We start from the raw sequence: 22,986 nt of genomic DNA on the forward strand, positions 1-22,986 counted from the left end.
TATCGTCAACAAACTTGGCTACGTTACACTCAGTCCCTTCTTCCAAGTCGTTAATATAGATTGTAAATAGTTGGGGTCCCAGCACTGATCCCTGCGGCACCCCGCTAGTTACTGGTTGCCAACCAGAGAATGAACCATTTATCCTGACTCTCTGTTTTCTGTTAGTTAGCCAATCCTCTATCCATGCTAATCATCATCATCATCATCATAGGCAGTCCCTCGGAATCAAGGAGGACTTGCTTCCACTCCCTAAGTGAGTTCTTTGATGGCTGAACAGTCCGATGTGGGAGTCACAGACCCTGTTACAGGTGGGACAGACATTCGTGGGGGGGAAGGGATCGGTAGGGCTGGTTTGCCGCGCGCTCCTTCCGCTGCCTGCGCAAGGCCTCTTCATGCTCCTTGCATTGAGACTCGAAGAGCTCAACGCCCTCCCGGATGGACTTTCTCCACCTCGGGCGGTCTGCGGCCAGTGTCTCCCAGGTGTCAGTGGTGATGTCGCACTTTACCAGGGAGGCTTTGAGGGTGTCCTTATAACGTTTCCGCTGTCCTCCTTTGCCTCGTTTACCATAAAGGAGCTCCGCATAAAGCATTTGCTTAGGGAGTCTCGTATCTGGCATGCGTACTATGTGGCCTGCCCAGCGAAGCTGATCGAGTGTGGTCAGTGCTTCAATACTGGGGATGTTAGCCTGGTCGAGGACACTGATGTTGGTGTGCTTGTCCTCCCAGGAGATTTGCAGGATCTTGCGGAGACATTGTTGGTGATACATCTCCAGCGACTTGAGGTGCCTTCTGTGCAGCGTCCATGCCTCAGACCCATACAGGAGGGCGGGTATTACTCCAGCCCTGTCGACCATGAGTTTGGTGGTAGATTTGAGGCCCTGGTCTTCAAACACTCTTTTCCTCAGGTGGTTGAAGGCTGCGCTGACGCACTGGAGGCGATGCTGAATCTCTGCATCAATGTCTGCCTTTGTTGATAAGAGGCTCCTGAGATATGGGAAATGGTCCACGTTGTCCAGGGCCGCGCCGAGGATCTTGATGACTGGGGGGCAGTGCTGTGCGGCGGTGACAGGCTGGTGAAGGACCTTTGTCTTATGGATGTTAAGCGTAAGGCCCATGTTTTCATATGCCTTAGTGAATACACTGATTGACTATATCCTGGAGTTTAGCCTCTGAAAGTGCACAGACGCAGGCATCGTCCGCATACTGCAGCTCAACGACAGAGGTTGGGGTGATCTTGGACCTGGCCTGGACGCGGCGTAGGTTATACAGCTTCCCACTGGTTCTGTAGTTTAATTCCAATCCAGCGGGGAGCTTGTTGACTGTGAGGTGGAGCATGGCAGCAAGGAAGATTGAGAAGAGGGTTGGGGCGATGACGCAGCCCTGTTTGACCCTGGTCCGGACATTGATTGGGTCTGTAATGGATCGGGTCTGTAATGGATCTGTTGGTAAGGATCACGGCCTGCATGTCATCGTGAAGCAGGCGAAGGATGTTGACAAATTTTTGGGGGCATCCGAAACGGAGGAGGATGCTCCATAGACCCTCACAGTTGACAGTGTCAAAGAAAGATCGAAAAAGGCCATGTATAAGGGCTGGTGTTGCTCCCTGCATTTTTCCTGCAACTGGCACACTGCAAAGATCATGTCTGTTGTGTCCCGTAGGGGACGAAATCCGCATTGTGATTCCGGGAGGACCTCCTCGGTTACAGGGAGAAGACGATTGAGGAGAACTCGAGCGACAACTTTCCCAGTGGCTGAAAGCAGGGAGATTGCTCTGTAGTTGCCGAAGTCGGACTTGTCCCCCTTTTTAAAAATGGTCACAATCACTGCATCTCTGAGATCTCCCGGCATGCTCTCCACCCTCCAAATGAGAGCGATGAGGTCATGTATCCGCGCCAATAGCGCCTCTCCGCCATACTTTAGCGCCTCAGCAGGGATTCCATCCGCATCCGTAGCCTTGTTATTCTTCAGCTGTTTTATGGCTTTGCCAACCTCAAGCAACGTTGGAGTTTCACTGAGTTGGTGGCGGGTGGCATACTGCGGGATGGAATCGAGAACACTCAAGTCAAATATGCTAATATATTGCCCCGACCCCGTGAACTTTTATCTTGTGCAGTAACCTTTTATGTGGCACCTTGTCAAATGTCTTCTGGAAGTCCAAATACACCACATCGACTGGTTCCCATTTATCCACCCTGTTCGTTACATCCTCAAAGAACTCCAGCAAATTTGTCAAACATAACTCCCCCTTCATAAATCCATGCTGACTCTGCCTGACCGAATTTTGCTTTTCCAAATGTCCTGCTACTGCTTCTTTAATAATGGACTCCCAACATTTTCCCAACCACAGATGTTAGGCTAACTGGTCTATAGTTTCCTGCTTTTTGTCTGCCTCCTTTTTTAAATAGGGGCGTTACATTTGCAGTTTTCCAATTTGCTGGGAGCTCCCCAGAATCCAGGGAATTTTGGTAAATTACAACCAATGCATCCACTATCCCTGCCGCTACTTCTCTTAAGACCCTGGGATGCAAGCTATCAGATCCAGGGGATTTATCTGCCTTTAGTCCCATTATCTTACTGAGTCCCACATCTTGCCCCATCGCACTTGGTTGGTAACAGCCCTGTTATTAGAGAAATACATATCCTCTGATTCGCAGTGAGCTACGCTGCAGGAGATCCGCAAGTTTTATTTTATTATTCCTTTTCGGATGTGGGCCTCTCTAGTTGACGAGAAGATGGTAGTGTACCTTCTACAGTCCGTGTGGTCTTGTTATTCTTTGCAATGCTTTTTTTGAAACAACTAGGCCAATTCGGGAGGCCTTTGAGATTCAACCACTTTGCTGTGGGACTTGAGTCACATATCGGCCAGACCGGGTAAGAGCAGCAGATTTCCCTCCCTAAAAGACATTAGTAAACCAGTTGGGTTTTCAACAACTTCAGGGTCACTTCTTTTTGTTTACTGATAGTAGCCTTTTATTTCCAGATTTTAGTTTATTAAACCGAATTCAAATTCCTAAACCAATGGGATTTGAATGAACTTTCTCTGGATTATCAGTCCAGAAACAAGACCACGACACTACAGATAAGTGCAGTGGTGCAATGTAATATGATAATGCTTTAAACTAGGTTCTTGATCACAGAACTGACATACTGACCTTGTTACAGGAGCCATGTAATTCCCAGGAAAAACACCAATTTTGCCCGTGTGCATAGACGTTCCCTTGAACCATCCATCTTGGCAACGCTCCAGCACAAGAAATATCTCCCCCTTTCGCAACTCGAGCTCATCCTCCTTGCGGGGAGCGTACGGATACAAAGCAACGTACCTAAAGGCACAAATGAAACATGTCAAAGGAGGCAAGCTGGCTGTGGTCAGAGCCAAGGACTACAGCAGAGCTGTAAAAGGGAGAGAGAATTCCAGTCTGACCCATAATTGACGCATTCATTTGAGGAATTACATTTGGTGGCCTGGTACACTTTAAACAGCAAAATAATACATTGTGTGTTACACGGCAAAAGGCTCCTGTTCTTATAACACAGCACATCCTAATGTACTGTGTACAGTACCGTGGACATACAAGATAAACAAGACAATGGATGAATATACTGTTTGCACTTTTCCAAAACTCTTCCACAGCCACCTAACTTCCTCAGGAACCGAAGCACATAGTACATGTGTTATGTTTTGTGTTAAAAGCAAAGAGGTACTTCAATTCTAGTGCGTGTAATGCAATGCTAGGGCGTCATGATTGACAAGCTAGCAGGTAAGCAATGAGGTGAAGATATTTACAGCAGTTACTATTTGGGATATCTCTAGAAATGAGAAGACTGAGATGTAACCTGACAGAAGTTACAAGAGGCTTTTTGATAGGGTATATATGGAGAAGATGCTTCCACTTGTGGGAGAGTCCAAAACTAGGGTCCATAAATAGAAGATTGTCATTAACAAATCTAATAGGGAATTCAGGAGAAAGCTCTTTACCCTGGGAGTGGTTAGAATGTGGAATTCACTACCACAAGGAGTGGTTAAGGCGAATAGTATAGATGCATTTCAGTGGAAGTTAGATAAGTACATGAGAAAGGAATTGAAGTATATGCAGATAGGGTGAGATGAGGGCGGGATGAAGTAGGAGGTGGGAGGAGGCTCGTATGGAGCATAAATTGGGCTGAATGGCCCGTTTCTGTGCTGTAAATTCTAGATATTACAAGTGACTCCCGCAAATCCGGCATAAAGCTGTGTTAAAACGTGCACTGCCAGATGGGCACGTGAAGGCCAATTCATCATCAGGGGGTTATTGGTAGGGAGCTCCACTCTCTGGGAGCTTGCTTTGGCGAGGAAAAGAGGGAAGGAAACAAATTAAATTTCAAAAGCACCCTTTTCTAACTTGATCCACCCTCGAAATAAATCGTCTTACTCACATATTTGGCCGCACTTGAGGTCTTGGATGTGCGACCTGGTCTGCCGGTCCCAAGGTCGGTCGTGGAGCGCTAGAAGCAGAGGTGGTAACTGCAGCATTCGAGGGAGGTGGTGGCGGTGGTGGTGGTTGATTCTCCTGCATTAACAAAAGACAAGGGTTGAAGGAGAGACGGGGACACAGCATGCGTAACAAATAATGACATACAATTTACAGCACGGAAACAGGCTAATCAGCCCGACTGCTACGTGCCAGTATTTACGCTCTACACTAGTCTTCTCCCACCGTATTTCATCTAAGGAACATCCTTCTATTCCTTTCTCCTTCATCAACATGTAGCTTTTACCTCAATCACGTCCTGTGGTAGCGAGTTCCACATTCTAACCACTCTCTGGGCAAAGATTCTCCCGAACTCCATATTGGATTTACGAGTGACTCTTTTAGAAGTTTAGAAGAATGAGAGGTGATCACAGTGAAACATACAAAATTCTTACAGGGTTTGACAGGGTAGGTGCAGGGAGGCTGTTTCCCCCTGGCTGGGGGGTCTAGGAATCAGGGGTCACAGTCTCAGAATAAGAGGTCGGCCATTTAGGACTAGGATGAGGAGAAATCTCTTCACTCAGAAGGTAGTGAATCTTTGGAATTCTGTACCCCAGAGCTCAATCGTTGAGTCGAGACAGACATCGATAGATTTTTGGATATTAAGGGAATCAAGGGATATGGGGACGGTGCAGGAAAGTGGAGTTGAGGTCAAAGATCAGCCTTGATCTTATTGAATGGCGGAGCAGGCTCGAAGAGCCGAATGGCCTACTCCTGCTCCTAATTCTTATGTTCTTATGTTCCCTCATTTATGGCCCCTAGTTTTGAACTTCCCACAAGTGAGAACATCTTCTCTACATCTACCCCATCAAAAAGACCTTCATAGTTTTGAAAACCTCTGTTAGATCATCTGTCGGCCTTGTCTTTTCTAGAATGCCCAGCTTTAACCGGATGTGTAGCGATCACAATTTGGTGGGACAGGCTAGTCTTTTCCTGCTTCTTCTTTGCTGGTTTATTATTACAAAGGATCTTCCTTTGTTATTCTGCCTCTCTCAGGAGACTGCACAACAGTGTGTGTGTGGGTGTGTTTGTGGGGTGTAGGGGTGTGTGGGGTGTGGGTGTGGTGTGTGGGGTGTGGGTGTGGTGTGTGGGGGTGTGTGTGTATGGGGTGTGGGTGTGTGTGGGGGATAGGGGGATAGGGGTGTGGGTGTGTGTGTGTGTGGAGTGTGGGGGTGTGTGTGTGGGGTGTGGGGGTGTGTGGGGTGTGTGGTGTGTGGGGTGTGGTGTGTGGGGGTGTGTGGGGTGTGTGGGGTGTGTGTGTGTGGAGTGTGGGGGTGTGTGTGTATAGGGTGTGTGGGGTGTGGGGGTGTGTGTGTGGGTTGTGTGGGGGGTGTGTGGGGTGTGTGTGTGTGGGGTGTGGGTGTGTGTGTGTGTGGGGTGTGTGTGTGGGGTGTGGGGGTGTGTGTGGGGTGTGGGGGTGTGTGGGGGATGGGGGTGTGGGTGTGTGTGGGGGTGTGGGGGTGTGGGGTGTGTGTGTGTGTGGGGTGTGGGGTGTGGGGGGTGTGTGTTTGTGGGGTGTGGGGGGTGTGTGTTTGTGGGGTGTGGGTGTGTGTGTGTGTGGGGTGTGGGGGTGTGTGTGTATAGGGTGTGTGGAGTGTGGGGGTGTGTGTGTGGGGTGTGGGGGTGTGTGTGTGGGGTGTGTGGGGGTGTGTGTGGGGTGTGTGGGTGTGTGTGTGTGTGGGGTGGGGTGTGTGTGTGTGTGGTGTGTGGGGGTGTGTGTGTGTGGGGTGTGTGTGTGGTGTGTGTGTGGGGTGTGGGGTGTGGGGGTGTGTGTGGGGTGTGGGGGTGTGTGTGTATAGGGTGTGTGGGGTGTGGGGGGGTGTGTGTGGGGTGTGGGGGTGTGTGTGTATAGGGTGTGTGGGGTGTGGGGGTGTGTGTGTGGGGTGTGGGGGTGTGTGTGTGGGGTGTGTGGGGGTGTGTGTGTGTGGGGTGTGGGGGTGTGTGTGTGTGGGGTGTGGGGGTGTGTGTGTGTGGGGTGTGTGTGTGTGTGGGGTGTGGGGGTGTGTGTGTGTGGGGTGTGTGTGTGTGTGTGGGGTGTGGGGGTGTGGGGTGTGGGGGTGTGTGTGGGGTTTGGGGGTGTGTGTGGGGTGTGGGGTGTGGGGGTGTGTGGGGGATGGGGGTGTGGGTGTGTGTGGGGTATGGGGGTGTGTGTGTGGGGTGTGTGGGGGTGTGTGTGGGGTGTGTGGGGGTGTGTGTGGGGTGTGTGGGGGTGTGTGTGGGGTGTGTGGGGGTGTGTGTGTGGGGTGTGTGGGGGGGGGTGTGGGGGTGTGTGTGGGGGGTGTGTGGGGTGTGTGTTTGTGGGGTGTGGGTGTGTGTGTGTGTGTGTGTGTGTGGGTGTGGGGGTGTGTGTAGGGTGTGGGGGTGTGGGGTGTGTGTGGGGTGTGGGGGTGTGTGTGGGGGTGTGTGTGGGTGTGTGTGGGGTGTGTGGGTGTGTGTGGGGTGTGGGGGTGTGTGTGGGGTGTGGGGGTGTGTGGGGTGTGGGGGTGTGTGTGGGGTGTGTGGTGGGTGTGCGGTGGGTGGGTGTGGGGTGTGGGGGTGTGTGTGGGGTGTGTGGTGGGTGTGGGGTGGGTATGGGTGGGTGTGGGGTGTGGGGTGTGTGTGGGGCGCATGGGGCGGGGCACGCGCGGCGGGCTGTGGGTCGTGCGATGGTGTGTGTTGGGGGGGGGGGGGTGTGTGGCGTGGGCTGTGTGTGGTGTGGGGGTGTGGGCTGTGGTGGTGAAGAGAGGGATGGGCAGTGATGATGTGTGTTGGGGGTGGGGAGGGGAGGGTGTGGGGTGTGGGGTGTGTGGAGGGGGGTGGGGAGGGGATGGTGTGGGGTGTGTGGAGTGTGGAGGGGGGGGTGTGGCGTGGGCTGTGTGTAGTGTGGGGGTGTGGGCTGTGGGGCGTGTGATGGTGTGTGTTGGGGGGAGGAGGGTGTGTGGCGTGGGCTGTGTGTGGTGTGGAGGTGTGGGCTGTGGGGCGTGTGATGGTGTGTGTTGGGGGGGGGAGGAGAGGGTGTGGGGTGTGTGGAGTGTGGAGGGGGGGGAGGGTGGGTGTGTGTGGAGTGTGGAGGGGGGGGAGGGTGGGTGTGTGTGGAGTGTGGAGGGGGGGGGGAGGGTGTGGGGTGTGTGGAGTGTGGAGGGGGGGGAGGGTGGGTGTGTGTGGAGTGTGGAGGGGGGGGAGGGTGTGGGGTGTGTGGAGTGTGGAGGGGGGGGGGGGGAGGGGGGGTGTGTGTGGAGTGTGGAGGGGGAGGGAGGGGGGGTGTGTGTGGCGTGGGCTGTGTGTGGTGTGGGGTTGTGGGCTGTTGTGGGGAAGAGAGGGATGGGCGGTGATGATGTGCCTCATGGTGCCAGGATGGGACAGACTGTGTGGACCAGTCTGCTCTTTTTCGTTCCTTCTTCATATCTCGCCATTCTGAATTGGGCCGAAGAATTATTCTCTGGTTCTTTGCCTCTCTCAGGAGACTGCGTGATGTTCGGGGGACCGGTGGGGTGGGGGGGCGGTGATGTGTGCTGATTTTACGCCATGCCAAGCTGGGACAGGCTCGATAGATGGCATGTTTTTTTTTTCTTTCTGTCCTTTTTCGAATGTTGCTATGACTATACGCTCAGCTCAACAGGCAAGGCATGAAAGTCCAGCAACTGAGTGAAATGCAGCCAATGTCACAAAATGAACCTCAATTTTCAAACAGAAAGCTTTCTTGGTGCAAGATGTGGAAAAAAGTTTTTAAAAAGCAGGTTACACACCAATGTTTTAACAGACACAGCAGAATATTATTGTAAACCATTGGGACACAATCTGTTGAAATATCTTCAAGTTGTTGAGGTAGATTAGCTGGTAATGTGCCACAAAGCTCCCCGCTCCCCGCTCCCCCCTCCCCCATTCAAACATTGCAGCAGATGATTAAAAATAAATAGCCTTTGACGCATCCTCCTCTAAAAGCGCTTTGCATGCAATTTTAATGAGCCTGAGAACCATCGCTGCACTGATCATTTAGGTCACATCCTATTTCAGTCATAACGCTGTTTAAAACCCTGAACACTGCCAACCTTTTACCAAATGCCACAGCGTGTTAGTTGAAAGCTACAAATTTTTATGTTGAGCTTTCTAATATCTGACATTTTTTTTTTTAAAAAGAGTGCAACATCTCTGAATTTTGTATGTCAAGATATGTCAAGATATGCAGACTGAGGAAAGCACGATATGAGGAATGAATAAAATATTTTCCGCTCATTTCTCTTTCCTCCCATGGGATTCTCGAGGGACCATCAATGCTACTTTCCTTGATCAATACATCAAGAAGCATGTTTAAGTAGCACGAAAACAGGGCCCTCTCTTTCTCTCGCACTCTAGCTACTTTTAACCGTCTATCTGGCCACCATGTCTTAATCCAAGATTCAGATTCTGGAGATCCTAAACTGACCTTTCAGTAATCCAGCACCAGGCAACGCATTGCCCTTCGGGTCACGTACGTGGGAACAGAAAACAGCAGACCTGTGCACAACATGAAAGAGTCTCCATCGGCTGAGGCCGAAAAGAGAAAAGGATTCAGCAGTGATCGCTGGTCACACTCCGGGAGCATCTGGTCAGGGTGAGGCCGTTATTAATAAAGGCAAATTGGACACTGGGAAGTATCTGGAGTGCAGAGGACAACGAGTCAGAACAAGTTACACTGACGTTGTACACACCAATGGGCCACGGATCAAGAGCTGGAAAGTGGGGTTAGGCTGGATAGCTATTGGTCGGCCAGCGCGGACACGATGGGCCGAAATGACCTCCCTTCCGTGCTGTAAATTTCTATGATTCTATGATCAATGGTGTGCCCAATTCTGGAGCATGGTGTGCAGTTACCTATCTCAACAAGGGCATCAATGCATAAAGAAGGGTTCAGGGAAGGGTGACCAAACTGATACCAGGCTTTCAGGGACTAAGGGCCCAAGTTTCCACACGATAAAAAACGGGCGCCCCTCCGAGCTGGGCGCCCGTTTTTCGCGCCTAAAAAAAAACTCGCGATTCTGGAGCGCCCTGCAGCTCCTTGTCTACCTGGCGCGGCGCCCGGGGGGGCGGAGCCTACACTCGCGCCGATTTTGTAAGTGGAAGGGGGCGGGTACTATTTAAATTTGTTTTTTTCCTGCCGGCAACGCTGCGCGTGCGCGTTGGAGCGTTCACGCATGCTCAGTGTGAAGGAAACATTGGCACTCGGCCATTTTTGTAGTTCTTTGTAGCTGTTTAATTTTTGAACATTTTTTAATAAAAGCACATTGCCTTCAGCACTTGCAGCCTTCTCACTGTCTCCTTCCCCCCCGCGGGAAGAACGGGTGCCTCCTCTCCCCGCCCCTCGCGGGAAGAACGGGCGCCTCCCCCCCCCCCTCGCGGGAAGAACGGGCGCCTCAGGCTGACTGCAGCATTCTCCGTGCCTGAAGCACTTTCACACAGGTAGGAAGATGGTTTATTTAATCTTTTCTTTGCTTATAAATGTTTATTCAGGTTGGATTTATTTGTATAATATTTGTAGAAGTATAAATAAGGATTTATTATAGAATTTAATGACTTCCCTTGGCCCCCCCCCTCCCCCCCCCACCTCGTTCTGGACGCCTAATTTGTAACCTGCGCCTGATTTTTTAATGTGTAGAACAGGTTTTTTCAGTTCTACAAAAATCTTCACTTGCTCCATTCTAAGTTAGTTTGGAGTACGTTTTCACTGTGGAAACTTTCAAATCAGGCGTCAGTAGCCGGACACGCCCCCTTTTGAAGAAAAAATTCTGTTCCAAAGTAGAACAGTTCTACCTGACTAGAACTGCAGGAAAAAAAATGTGGAGAATTGCAATTTCTAAGATAGTCCGTTCTCCACCAGTTGCTCCTAAAAATCAGGCGCAAATCATGTGGAAACTTGGGCCCAATGTTGTGAAGAGGAACACAAGTGATTAAACTTAGTTTCACTGTAGAGAAAAAAAGACAGAAGAAAGTTCCTTAACATAATGAAAGGCGCAGATGAAACTGCAGTAAATGAACTATTAACTTGAACAATAAGCACAGGACAAAAGGCAGAAAGTACAATATTCACTAGCCTCAAGCAAGGTTGGAGTTTAGAAAGAGCTTTTCATAAAATGAATTCTCAGGATGTGGGCATCGCTGGCAAAGACGGTATTTATTGCCTATCCCTCCCTCGTCACCCTTGGGTGTGGCTTGCTAGATCACTTCAGAGGGCAGGTAAGAGTCATGGGGGCCGAAATTGTCCCTTTCTATAGGGCTGCGGCCGCCCGAAAGCAGCAGCTACGGGTCAGTGTGGAGTGGCCGCCGAATACTCGGCAGTGAGGCCGCCATTTTAGAAACTGGCCTTCATCAGTTTTGGAGCGGTGTAGGGGACCGCTCCGCCCGTTTTCCTGCCGCGGCGTGCACGCGCTGACCCCTTACCGACTGGCGGCAACCCATGACCGAAATTGCCCCGCGGAAATTGCCCCTTTTGAAGACCACCGCCCCCGACAGCGTCTGTTGCCGGTATCCTTTCTGTGGCTTGGCAGTGTGGCCACCCTTAAAGGGGAGGTGGCGCTGCCGGCAACTCCAAGTCTTTTTCTTGGCGTCCAACTGCCAGGTCAGACCAACAATTATGCCCGCGGGTTCGGCCAGGCCGCCTGACACCCCCTCTTGGGTTTGCCTCTGATGGGGAGGGACGCTGTGACGTGCCAGCGCGATTACGTCATCACAACTCCGACCTGCCCCAACTCCCGACTACTCCGGCTCGACCGCAATTCCGCCCCTCTCCCCACGCCAACACCGCTCCAACCGGAAACATCACTCAAAAAGCCGAATTTTTCCAGATTGCCCACCCCATGCATTGAGGCGGACGGAACACTTCAAGAGCGGCAGGCGCAACTCGTTTCGAGTGGTGGGCAATTTGAATCACAGAATGATACCGCACAGAAGGCGGCCATTCGGCCCATCCTGCCTGTGCCGGCTCTTTGGTAGAGCTATCCAATTAATCCCACTCCCCTGTTCGTTCCCCATAGCCCTGTAAATGTTTTCCCTTCGAATATTTATCCAATTCCCTTTTGAAAGTCACTATTGATTCTGCTTCCATCACCCTTTCAGTCAGTGTATTCCCACAATCACAATAACTTGCTGCTTAAAACAATATTTCCTCATGTTGCCTCTGGTTTTCTTTCACTGATCACCTTAAGTCTGTGTCCTCTGGTTCCTGACCCTCTTGCCAGTGGAAACTGTTTCTCCTTATTTACTCTCTCAAATCTTTTCTTAACCTTCTCTGCTCTAAGAACAATCCCAGCTTCTCCCAGTCTATCCACGGAACTGAAGTCCCTCATCCCTGGTACCATTCGAGCAAATCTCTTCTAAACCCTCTCCAAGGACATAAGAGTGGTGCCTAGAATTGAACACAATACTCCAGCTGAGGCCCAACTAGTGTGATATAAAAGTTTAGCATAACTTTCTTCCTTTTAGTACTCTTCTACAAATAAAGCCAAGGATCTCATATGTTTTTTTAACAGCCTTCTCAACTTGTCCTCCCACCTCCAAAGATTTGAGTAGATACACCCCGGGTCTCTCTGTTTCTGTACCCCCTTTAAAACTGTACCTTTAGTTTATATTGTCTCTCCGCATTCCCCCTACTAAAATGTATTACTTCACACTTCTCGGTGTTAAATTTAATCTGCCATCTGTCTACCCACTTCAGCAGTCTTGTCTTGTCTATGTCTTCTTGAAGTCTGTTACCATCCTCCTCACTGTTTACTACATTTCCGAGTTTTGTATCCTCTGTAAACTTTGAAATGTTGCCATGTAGACCCAAGTGCAGGTTATCAATCTTTATATTAAAAAGAGCAGCGGTCCCAATAGAAACATAGAAAATAGGTGCAGGAGTAGGCCAATTGGACCTTCGAGCCTGCATCACCATTCAATAAGATCATGGCTGATCATTCACCTCAGTACCCCTTTCTGCTTTCTCTCCATACTCCTCGATCCCTTTAGCCGTAAGGGCCATATCTAACTCCCTCTTGAATATATCCAATGAACTGGATAATACCAACCCCTGAGGGCCACGACTGTATACTTCCCTCCAGTCTGAAAAACAACCATACACCACTACTCTCTGCTTTCTGTCCCTCAGCTAATTTTGTATCGATGCTGCCACTGTCCCTTTGGGCCCAAGTTTCCGCCCTCTGGAAAAACGGCGAATCTCGATAAGGTGCACCGACTTTCTGGAAGAAACAGGGCGCCGAAAACTTACCTTGTGATTCTCCGGTGTCCTCAGGACGTCTTTGTGCTCGGCGTGGCGCAGCAAAAGGGGTCGGGGGCGGAGTCAGGTCCCGGCACTGAAAACAGTGCCGGGACCTCTGCACATGCGCGCTAGAGTCTGTGCGCATGTGCAGTAGCTCCAGGCCCCCGAGTCTGCGAGGGAGGGGCCCAACCCTAGCCCTGGCCGAATGGGCTCACAGGGCGCAGATCGGGACTCGGACCTCCCTCCCGTTCAGCCTTCCTCCCCCACCCTCCCCCCTCCCATTCAGCCTCCCCCCCTCTTCTCTTTCTCTCCCCCTCCCCCCACGTTGGCCCGGCATCTCTAAGTGTCGGTGGTGACCGCAGCCCGGCCCATTCAGCCTCTCCCTCCCTCCCTCACGCTCCTCTCCCTCCCTCCCCCCTCTCTCTCTCTCCCTCCCCCCCACCTCCCCCCCCCTCTCTCTCTCTCTCTCTCTCCCTCCCCCCCTCCCCCCCTCTCTTCCCCTCCCTCTTCCCCTCCCCCTCTTCCCCCCCCTCTCCCCTCCCCCTCTTCCCCCCCCCTCTCCCCTCCCTCTCTCTCCCTCCCCCCCCCTCTTGCCCCCCCTCACTCTCCCTCCCCCCCCTCCCCCTCTCTCTCTCTCCCCCTCCCCCCTCTCTCTCTCTCCCCCTCCCCCCCCTCTCTCTCTCCCCCCTCCCTCTCTCTCTCTCCCCCCCTCTCTCTCTCCCCCCCTCTCTCTCTCTCCCTCCCTCTCCCCCTCCCTCCCCCCCTCTCTCCCTCCCTCCCCTCTCTCTCCCCCCCTCTCTCTCTCTCTCTCTTTCTCCCCCTCTCCTCCCTCTCTCCCCCTCCCTCTCTCCCTCCACCCCTCGCTGTCAGAAACACAGAGACACTGACAGAGACAGAGACAGAGACACTGACAGAGACAGAGAGACACTGGGGGGTGGTGGGGGCGTCCCAGCATGCTGCTGGAGGGCTCCCAGTGCTGCAGTAGGTGAGTAGAAATAATGTTTTATTTATTGATTGATTTTTAATTTTTTTTGATTTATTTATTGGTTTATTGATTTATTTATCATTTATTATTGATGATGGCTCTTTATTTGTAAAAGTGAAGTGTTTAATGTTTGTAAACTTCCCTCCCCCCCCCCCCCATATCTTTTGTTCCCTACGCCTGATTTATAAGTGTAGGCAAGGTTTTTCTGAGCGTACAAAAATCTACTCCATTCTAAGTTAGTTTGGAGTAAGTTTTCGCTGCCTAAATTTGCAAAACAGGCGTAAGTGGCTGGACACGTCCCCTTTTGAAAAAAAACCTGCTCCAAAATGAAACTGTTCTAACTCACTAGAACTGGAGCAAACTAAATGCTGAGAATTGCAATTTCTAAGATGCTCCATTCTAAACTAGTTGCTCCAAAAAAATAGGAGCAACTCAGGCCGAAACTTGAGCCCTTTAATTCCATGGGCTTTAATTTGCTAACAAGTCTATTATGTGGTACTTTGTCAAACGTCTTTTGAAAGTCAGTACACACATCAACTGCACTACTCATCAACCCTCTCCATTACTTTATCAAAGAACTTAATCAAGTTCGTCACACACAATTTGCCTTTAACAAATCCGTACTAGCTTTCATTAATAGCCCATACTTTTCTAAATGGCAATTAATTTTGTCTGAGAATATAAGAACATAAGCCTTGGAATATTTTCTCTATAAATTTCCCCACCACCGACATTAGACCACGAATGACTGGCCTGTAGTTGCCGGGATTATCCTTCTGCCCTTTTTTATTTTGAAAACCGGAGTTTAACATTTGTAATCCTCCAGCCAACCATGATGATGTGGGATTGGAATAAAACCAGAAAATGCTGGAAATCCCAGCGGGTCAGGCAGCATCTGTGGAGAGGAAGCAGAGTTAACGTTTCGGGTCGATGACCCTTCGTCAGAACTGGAGAGTGTTCAGAAAGGGAGCGGAGAGGAAAGAACAAAGGGAAGGTCTGAGATCGGTTGGAAGACAGGAGAGATTAGAGCGACAAAAGGGACGATGGCCCAAATTCAAATGGTAATGCCAGGAATTAGAAAAGATAGGGTCAAGTTAGGGCGTGAATGGTGGATTATGACCAGCTACCATTGGAGACAAGGAGAAAAAAATTAAGAAACAGGCTCTGAGGGGGGCGGGGGGCAGGGGAAAGGGAGCCAAAGATGGCAGCGGTTACGCTCTGAAATTGTTGAACTCGATGTTCGTCCAGAAGGCTGATCTGTGCCGAAACGAAAGATGAGGTGCTGTTCCTCGAGCTTGCGTTGAGCTTCGTTGGAACAGCGCCGGAGACCGAGGACGGAGAGGTCAGAGTGAGCTATGGAGTAGAGAATTTAAGTGACAGGCAACCAGAAGCTCATGGTCACATTTGCAGACTGAACGGCGGTGCCCCGCAAAATAAGAACATAAGAAATAGGAACAGGAGTATGCCATACGGCCCCTCGAGCCTGCTCCACCATTCAATAAGATCATGGCTGATCTGATTCTCTCCACAGATGCTGCCTGACCTGCTGAGATTTCCAGCATTTTCTGTTTTTATTCCAGATTCCAGCATCCGCAGTATTTTGCTTTTGTATTGGTGTGGGATTGGAGTCCGGGTAAGGACGGCAGGTTTCCTTCCCTAAAGGACATTCGTGAACCAGTTGGGTTTTTATGACAATTAGACAGCGTCATGGTCACTTTTCCTAATGTTAACTTTTCATTCCCAATGTTTTTATTTTTTTATAAACTGAATTTATATTCTCCAACTACCATGGTGGGATTTGACTTCTCATTCCCTGGATTACTAATCCAGTAGCATAATCGTCCAGGAACTTTCGCACATAATCTAGGCTGATGCTCCACTGCAGTGCTGGGGTGTGCTGCACTGTCAGAGGTGCCGTCTTTCGGATGAGGCCCCATCTGCTCTCTCAGCTGAACGTAAAAGATCCCATGGCACTATTTCGAAGAGGAGCAGGAGAGTTATCCCAGGTGTCCTGGCCAATATTTATCCCTCAATCAACATCACTAAAAAGATTATCTGGTCATTATCACATTGCTGTTTGTGGGAGCTTGCTGTGCGCAAGTTGGCTGCTGTGTTTCCCACATTACAACAGTGACTGCACTCCAAAAAGTACTTCATTGGCTGTAAAGCGCTTTGAGACGTCATGTGGTCGTGAAAGGCTCTTTTTAAATACAAGTCTTTCCTTTTAGAAACATAGAAACTTACAGCGCAGAAGGAGGCTATTTCGGCCCATCGTGTCCGCGCCGACCGACAAAGAGCCTCGGTCAGCAGCCCTGAAGGTTACATATAAACCTATGAACAATGAACAATGGCGGAAAGGCAAAGAGCATCTGGCTCATCCAGTCCGCCCCACACAACCGTGACACCCCTTACACTGAAACATTCTAGTTTAATGTCAATTAAATGTATTGACATTGTATTATATGATAACATTAGCACAGTCAATGGGTTGCAAAAGTGGAGATGGGCAGTGAAGCACCTTGAAGCCTGATGGGTGTTTATGCTGTAACTTTCAGCCGTCCCACAGTCAAATTCAACCATGCATGGGCTTCAGGTTTGTTTGGTTATCCCCACTGTTAACAAAAACGTTATGAACAAGAGTAGAAGGAAACTTGATGCAACAAAACACTTGGCTTGAAAAGCAAGCAACTGTAATCTAATGCACATCATAATTCAAATGTTCCACGCCCAGTACACCGGGATGAAACCTATTCATTCACCACCTGGCAGCTGCCTTTGATGTGCAACTTCAGTGAAAGCCACGACACAGATCACAATGACTGACCTTATCATTGTCCCTTTCTATGCCTCTGTTTAAGTGCAGAAGGCTTTGAAGTTGCGTCGTGATGAGCATCAGTAATCTTGAGCAATCAGACCTGAATAATGGCGACTTATGAATAGCGGCAATCCTTTGTAATGCCACTTTCTGACCACATGACGCTATTTTAATATCAATAGATAAGCTACAGTTACGATTAATGTAACCTCTCGCTGATTAAGAACGGATTTCCCTCCCCTCCCCAGCTCTGTATACTGACACTCCTGGGAAACCTGGCACACAGCAATAGAAATGCATGCACGTACACCACCACATCACCGTGTCGGAAGCACCGGGCAAGGCACTTAATGTGCCAAGTGTAATTTTGCAGACTGCAAAAATTCAAATTACAAAATTAGCTGGTCCACCACACCATGATGACCGGAGCCCCCCCCCCTCCCCCCACTGCCCCATTCCCATTGCCCCTCAGCCATGTAATCTCCGAGGAGAGGCAAAATAAAACAAAACAAGAGAAAAAAACCCAGGGCCAATAAGAGAAAAAAATACTCTGGAAAATTCCTCTCCTTGCCCCTCAGGCGATCAGAAGCAGTCCAGGAACAAGTGTAATTTCCCTCTTTACTCTTCTGCCAGTGAAGTGGAAAGCTCTCTTACTGGAGTGTTATTTTATATACAGAGTGACCCCGCTTTCTGCATGGAGGAGGGGAGCTCTGCCCCAAAAACCGTCACGCTCTCAGGAACACCCCTCAGTGAAGACCGACACACTCCTGGGTAATGTTCCCGTTTAGCCGCGCGGATGTCTGAAGCCCCCACTCAGGCCGCTTGCCGGTTTCTCAATGGAAAAACTGCGCAAGCGAAGAAGCTTGAAAGGGTTGTGCAGCCACTTAAAGGGGCCAAGCACCCCAAAAACATTTACAGGGAACACTGCCCCTGAGAATTACTGCCCGCGTATCCGGAAGTCAGTCAGCAATCTGAAGTGTTGTATAATTTTATAGCAACAGAAATCATACGACGGCAAGTCAACTGATACAGAAATCTGATGAGACAGACAGGTATCTGACAAGCTTACGCACCGCACCTAACGAGATTCCTGAAAAACCTGAAGGGTTAGGGTTAGGGCATGCTGGTCTTTCATTAGTATTAGCATTAAAAATCCCCCTGGATGCCGCCACTGTTCTCGGTCTGACCACCCACACTAACCCTGTATTTACAGTTTGAAAGTAGCCACAATGCCCTTAGCTCCAATCAATGGATTTACCGAGTGGACTTCTGTATTGTCAACTTGCCCTGACTGTGGTTTCCTTGTAAATGGGCAAACCATCCCATCTGGGACATGTCAGTTATTACAGCCCATTGTGGGGAAGACTCTGTAGTACAGTTCCTTTGACCACCGGGAGGTCCGAGGTCAAGACCCAGTCAATTCTTACTGACATGGAGGATGAGGGGGAAGGGGAATGGAGAATAACGGGGCGGGCGAGGCATCAAATTGGGGTAAGAGTCATTAGCTGGACAGGCTCAGTAGTAGTCTCAATGGGCCCAAGTTTTGGGCCACGCCTAGAACGGCGCAACCCCGACCTGGACGCCTGTTTCTCGCGCCACAAAGTGCGCCTAAAAAAACCTACAGATTCTCCGGCTCCCTGCTGCTCCTCTGGAGCCGGGCGCAGCGCAGCACGAGCTGTGTGGGGGTGGAGCTAGGTCCCTGCGTTGAAAACAGTGCCGGGACCTCTGCACATGCGCGCTACAGTGGGCATGCATGTGCAGTAGCTCCAGGCGCCCAAAACTGTGTGGGAGGGGCCCGAAGCACGCAGCCCCTAGCCCTGGCCGAATGGCCTCACTGGGGCTACGTGCATAAGACTGCCTCCCACGCCCAGCTCCTGCTTCCTCCCGACCCGACTCCCGCTCCCACCACCCCCCTCCCGACCTGACCTCCCTCGCCCCCCTCCCGACTCGAACTCCCTCCCTCCCACCACTCCCCCCCCCCAACCCGCGCTCCCGAACCCGCCCCACACCCCCCCCCCCGATACGACCTCCCCCTGCCTCCACCCCCCCCCGACCTGAACCGACCCGACCCGCGCTCCCTCCCTCCCCCCCCTACCCGAACCAACCCACCCTCCTGCCCCGCCCCCCCCCCCTCCCCCCTCCGACCCGACCCATGCTCCCGACCGCCCCCCCCCACCCGGACTGGACCCGACCCGACCTCCCTCCGCCCCCCCAACCCGACCCGCGCTCCCGACCCCGGACCTGACCCAACGCCACCTCCCTGTAAATCTGGTGCTGGGGACGCGCCCTGCCCGAAGTCTTGGGCCCGGCCTGTTCAGCCTCCCTCCCCCTTCTCCTTCCCTCCCCCCCTTCTCCTTCTCCTCTCTCCCCTTCTCCTCCCCCCTTTCCCCTTCTCCTCCCTCCCTTCCCCTTCTCCTCCGCCCCCCTTCTCCCCATCCCTCCCCCTCTCCCTTCTTCCCTTTCCCCTGCCCCCCCCTCTCTCCCTCTACCCCCCTCCTCGCTGTCAGAAACACAGACACTGACAGACAGAGAGTGAGGGACACACACAGACAGACAGAGAGATAGAGACACTGACAGAGACACACTGAGGGGGGCATCCCAGCACACTGTTGGAGGGCTCCCGGTGCTGCAGTCGGTAAGTAGAAAATGTTTTATTTATTGATTTTTTTAAAAATTATTTATTAATTTTTTGATTGATTTATTGGTTGATTTATTGATGTTTTTATCATTTATTATTGATGATGGCTCTTTATTTGTAAAACTGAAGTGTTTAATGTTTGTAAACTTCCCTTTAAACCCCCCCCCCCCATTCCCTATGCCTGATTTGTAACCTACGCCTGATTTTCTAAAGTGTAGACAAGGTTTTTTCAAGCGTACAAAAATCTTCACTTACTCCATTCTAAGTTAGTTTGGAGTAAGTTTTCACTGCCGAAACTTTGAAATCAGGCGTAAGTGGCCGGACACGCCCCCTTTTGAAAAAAAAGTTCTGTTCCAAAGTGAAACTGTTCTAACTGACTAGACCTGGAGCAAACTAAATGCCGAGAATTTGAATTTCTAAGATACTCCGTTCTCCACCAGTTGCTCCAAAAAATCAGGAGCAACTGAGGCCGAAACTTGGGCCCAAGAATTTCAGATTTTGGTAATTACAAAGATGGCTTCTATCATTAGTCCTAAAAATTTGGTAAGTACTCTTTTGCTGGATCTACATCTGTTCCTGGTAAGGGACATTAGAGATACTACAGTCAAGTTTACAAGGAGTTCGCCAAGTTCAGTGGGGCTGTAGGTTTGTCGTATTTAGGATTAGAAGTTGATTAGTTGGTTCATTAGTGCAGAGCTTTGGGGCGCGAGTGCAATATTGAGGGAGTGCCTTCTCATGTGGACATAAAAGATTCCATGGCAATATCTGAAGAGCAGGGGAGTTCTTTCTGGTGTCCTGGCCATTATACATCCTTCAACCAACGTCACAAATAGATTACCTGATCATTATTACATTGCCGCTATGGGACCTTTGCGCAAATTGGCTGCCGCCTTTCCTAAATTACAACAGTGACTACACTTGAAAAGTACTTCATTGGCTGTACTGCGCTTTGGGACTTCCTGAGGTCGTGAAAGACCCGATAGAAATGGGAGTTCTCCTTTCTCTTGTTTGTGGTGCTTTGTTCATGAGGAATCCCAGATATAAAAATCACAATGTGGTCCATGGAAGATCTGAAGAAGAGTTCTATTCCAGAGTTTGGGAGCACTAGGGTCGTTACGTCAAGACTTTGGATGACTCCCGCTTTAAATACTTCTGTGTCTAATAATGTGCCCTCAGATAATTCTTTGCCGTATTCCACTTTCTACCCTCCCTCTCAAGGAGGAGCCCCTTTTACGGTTACCTATTGGTAGATGGGCACATTTTAAAGTGGGGCCGTGGGTCTCCCCCGGCTGCATTGTTGTTGGTTGGTCCCACTGTGGATGGGAGTCTTGCTCTTACTGATCCCTCATAATCATGGTCTTGTTCAGGGAGTCGAGTGTGTGTGTGTGTGTGTGTGTGTGTGTGTGTGTGTGTGTGTGTGTGTGTGTGTGGTGAGTGAGACAGTGTTTATGTGAGAGAGAGTGTGTGTTTGAGGTGAGTGAGAGAGTGTGTATGTGAGAGTGTGTAAGTGAGAGTGTGTAAGTGAGTGTGTGTAAGTGAGTGTGAGAGTGTGTAAGTGAGTGTGAGAGTGTGTGAGAGAGAGAGTGAGAGAGAGAGTGAGAGAGAGAGAGAGAGTGTGAGAGAGTGTGAGAGAGTGTGAGAGAGATTGCGTGTGTGTGCACGCGCGAGAGGGTGCACGAGAGGATGCGCGAGCGAGTATGAGAGTGTGTGTGAGAGAGAGAGAGAGAGAGAGAGAGAGAGAGAGAGAGAGTGAGTGAGTGAGTGAGTGTGTGCCACAAACCACACACAAATTTAATAAGTACAAGTTATCTCCTCATAACTATAGTGTCCCATCCTGGACCTGACCCTGGTCTGTCTACACTGCCTTTAATGTTCTTTCCATAATTGGGTGCCCAAAACTGCACATTACAGTACTCTAAATGGCCTAACCAATGTCCTTATAATTTGAAAGGCATTTAACTCTTGGCCATGTGGTTGACAGTGAGGAGGAAAGCTTTAGACTGCAGGAAGATATCAATGGACTGGTCAATTGGGCATAAAAGTGAAAAATGGAATTCAATCCGGGAAAGTGTGAGGCAATGCATTTGGGGAGGGGCAATAAGACAAGGGAACACAATAAATGGGAGAATACTGAGAAGTGTGGAGGAACAGAGGGAGCTTGAAGAATATGTCCACAGATCCTTAATGGTAGCTGGACATGTTGATAAAGTAGTTAAAAAGGCATATGAATGCTTTCCTTTATTAGCCGTGGCACAGAATACAAGAGCAGGGAAGTTATGCTAGAACTGTATACAACATTAGTTAGGCCACAGCTTAACGGGGAGATTAACGCAGTTCTGGTCACCACATTACAGGAAAGATGTGATTGCACTAGAAAGGGTGCAGAGGAGATTCACGAGGATGTTGCCAGGACTGGAAATTTATAGCTATGAGGAAAGATTGGATAGGCTGGGCTTGGAACAGAGGAGGCTGAGGAGAGATTCAATTGAGATGTATAAAATTATGAGGGGCCTAGATGGAGTGGATAAGAAGGACCTATTTCCCTTAGCAGAGGGGTCAATAACCAGGGGGCATAGATTTAAAGTAGTTGGTAGAAAGATTAGAGAGGAGATGAGGAACTATTTCTTCACCTAGAGGGTGGTGGGGGTCTGGAACTCACTGCCTGAAAGGTGGTAGAGGCAATGGCTTTCTCTTGATCTATCTTTTGGGTAATCCTTGCTACTGGACCAAGACCTAGCTCTGTCAAGCCCGTGCGGTGGCTGGTGTGCAACGGACACCACACGTTAAAAAAATCCACGCACAGGCATCTTCCATCCTTCAACATGTAATTCGGGATCTGGAATATTAGGTCCTTCATTGAAACACCTGTGAACTCATTCCTTTTTGGCATGGAAGCAATTCATCCTCGCTTTGAGGGACTGCCTATGATGATGATGGTAGAGGCAGAAACCCTCATCACATTTAAAAGGTACTAGAATGTGCACTTAAAGAGCCTTAACTACAGGGCTACGGATCTCGTAATGGACTGTGGTATTAGGCTGGAGAGCTTTTTCGACTGGCACAGACACGATGGGCTGAATGGCATCATTCTGTGTTGTAATTTTCTATGATTCTAGCACTTTATGGCCGGAATTTTAATCGGGAGCCGGGGGGGAGAGCGGGAGACAAACCTGGGAGAACAGGTTTCCCACAGGCTCTGCTGAATTTAATGGCAGGGGCTGATACGCATTTCTAAGGTCTGTTTTCCACCTGCACCCAGGGAAGGTGGGGGGGAGGGGAGGAGATGATCGGAGGTCTCGTGGGACTTGTCAGATCGCCGGGGATGGTCGATCCAGGAGCTAAGCGTAAAGAAACTTACCTCCTGGATCCAGCAATCCTCACCTTCCATGAGCTGGGGTTTCCTGAGGCCTGTGAAACCCGACCAACCAAAGTTAAATTTGAAATGCTGGTTAAATCTGAGGCACTCCTGCCTCATTATAATATTTAAATGTGCGACCCGCCTCCTGGGAGCGGGTTGGCTTCCCGCACACCCCACCCCCCCACCCCCCGCCCCATACCACCTCCATTAAAACCAGATGTTGGCAGGTTGGAGGCAGGAACTGGTCAGGATTCAGTTCCTTTAAGCTCCCACCCCAACCCACATATTTGTTTAGAGTTAAAATTCCCCCCCGATAAAACCTAAAATGCTGTTAAGTCTATTCTGTGGCTTTACGAACCTGCACTTGCACTTTAAGGGTAGCATTACTACCAAGAACCCCAGTGCTATACCTGCATTATTCCTTATTGCACTTTCCAGTGACTAGATACGCAAAATGGTGGGGCTCACGA

General features: G+C 50.1%; 1 protein-coding gene across 2 annotated transcripts in view; it reads right to left on the reverse strand.

Moving 5' to 3' along the window:
* sh3rf1 (SH3 domain containing ring finger 1) overlaps window positions 1–22,986 on the reverse strand; it is a 217,688-nt gene that overhangs the window by 34,202 nt on the left and 160,500 nt on the right. For both annotated transcript variants that reach the window (XM_070877994.1, XM_070877985.1), the window contains exons 7-8: window positions 4,417–4,550; window positions 3,153–3,323 (exon numbers count right to left, since the gene is read on the reverse strand). In XM_070877994.1, coding sequence (XP_070734095.1) covers window positions 3,153–3,323; window positions 4,417–4,550 — 305 coding nt within the window. The remainder of the gene's footprint in view (window positions 1–3,152; window positions 3,324–4,416; window positions 4,551–22,986) is intronic.

The sequence above is a fragment of the Pristiophorus japonicus genome, chromosome 1 (assembly GCF_044704955.1).
Source record: "Pristiophorus japonicus isolate sPriJap1 chromosome 1, sPriJap1.hap1, whole genome shotgun sequence".
Lineage (NCBI taxonomy): Eukaryota > Metazoa > Chordata > Chondrichthyes > Pristiophoridae > Pristiophorus > Pristiophorus japonicus.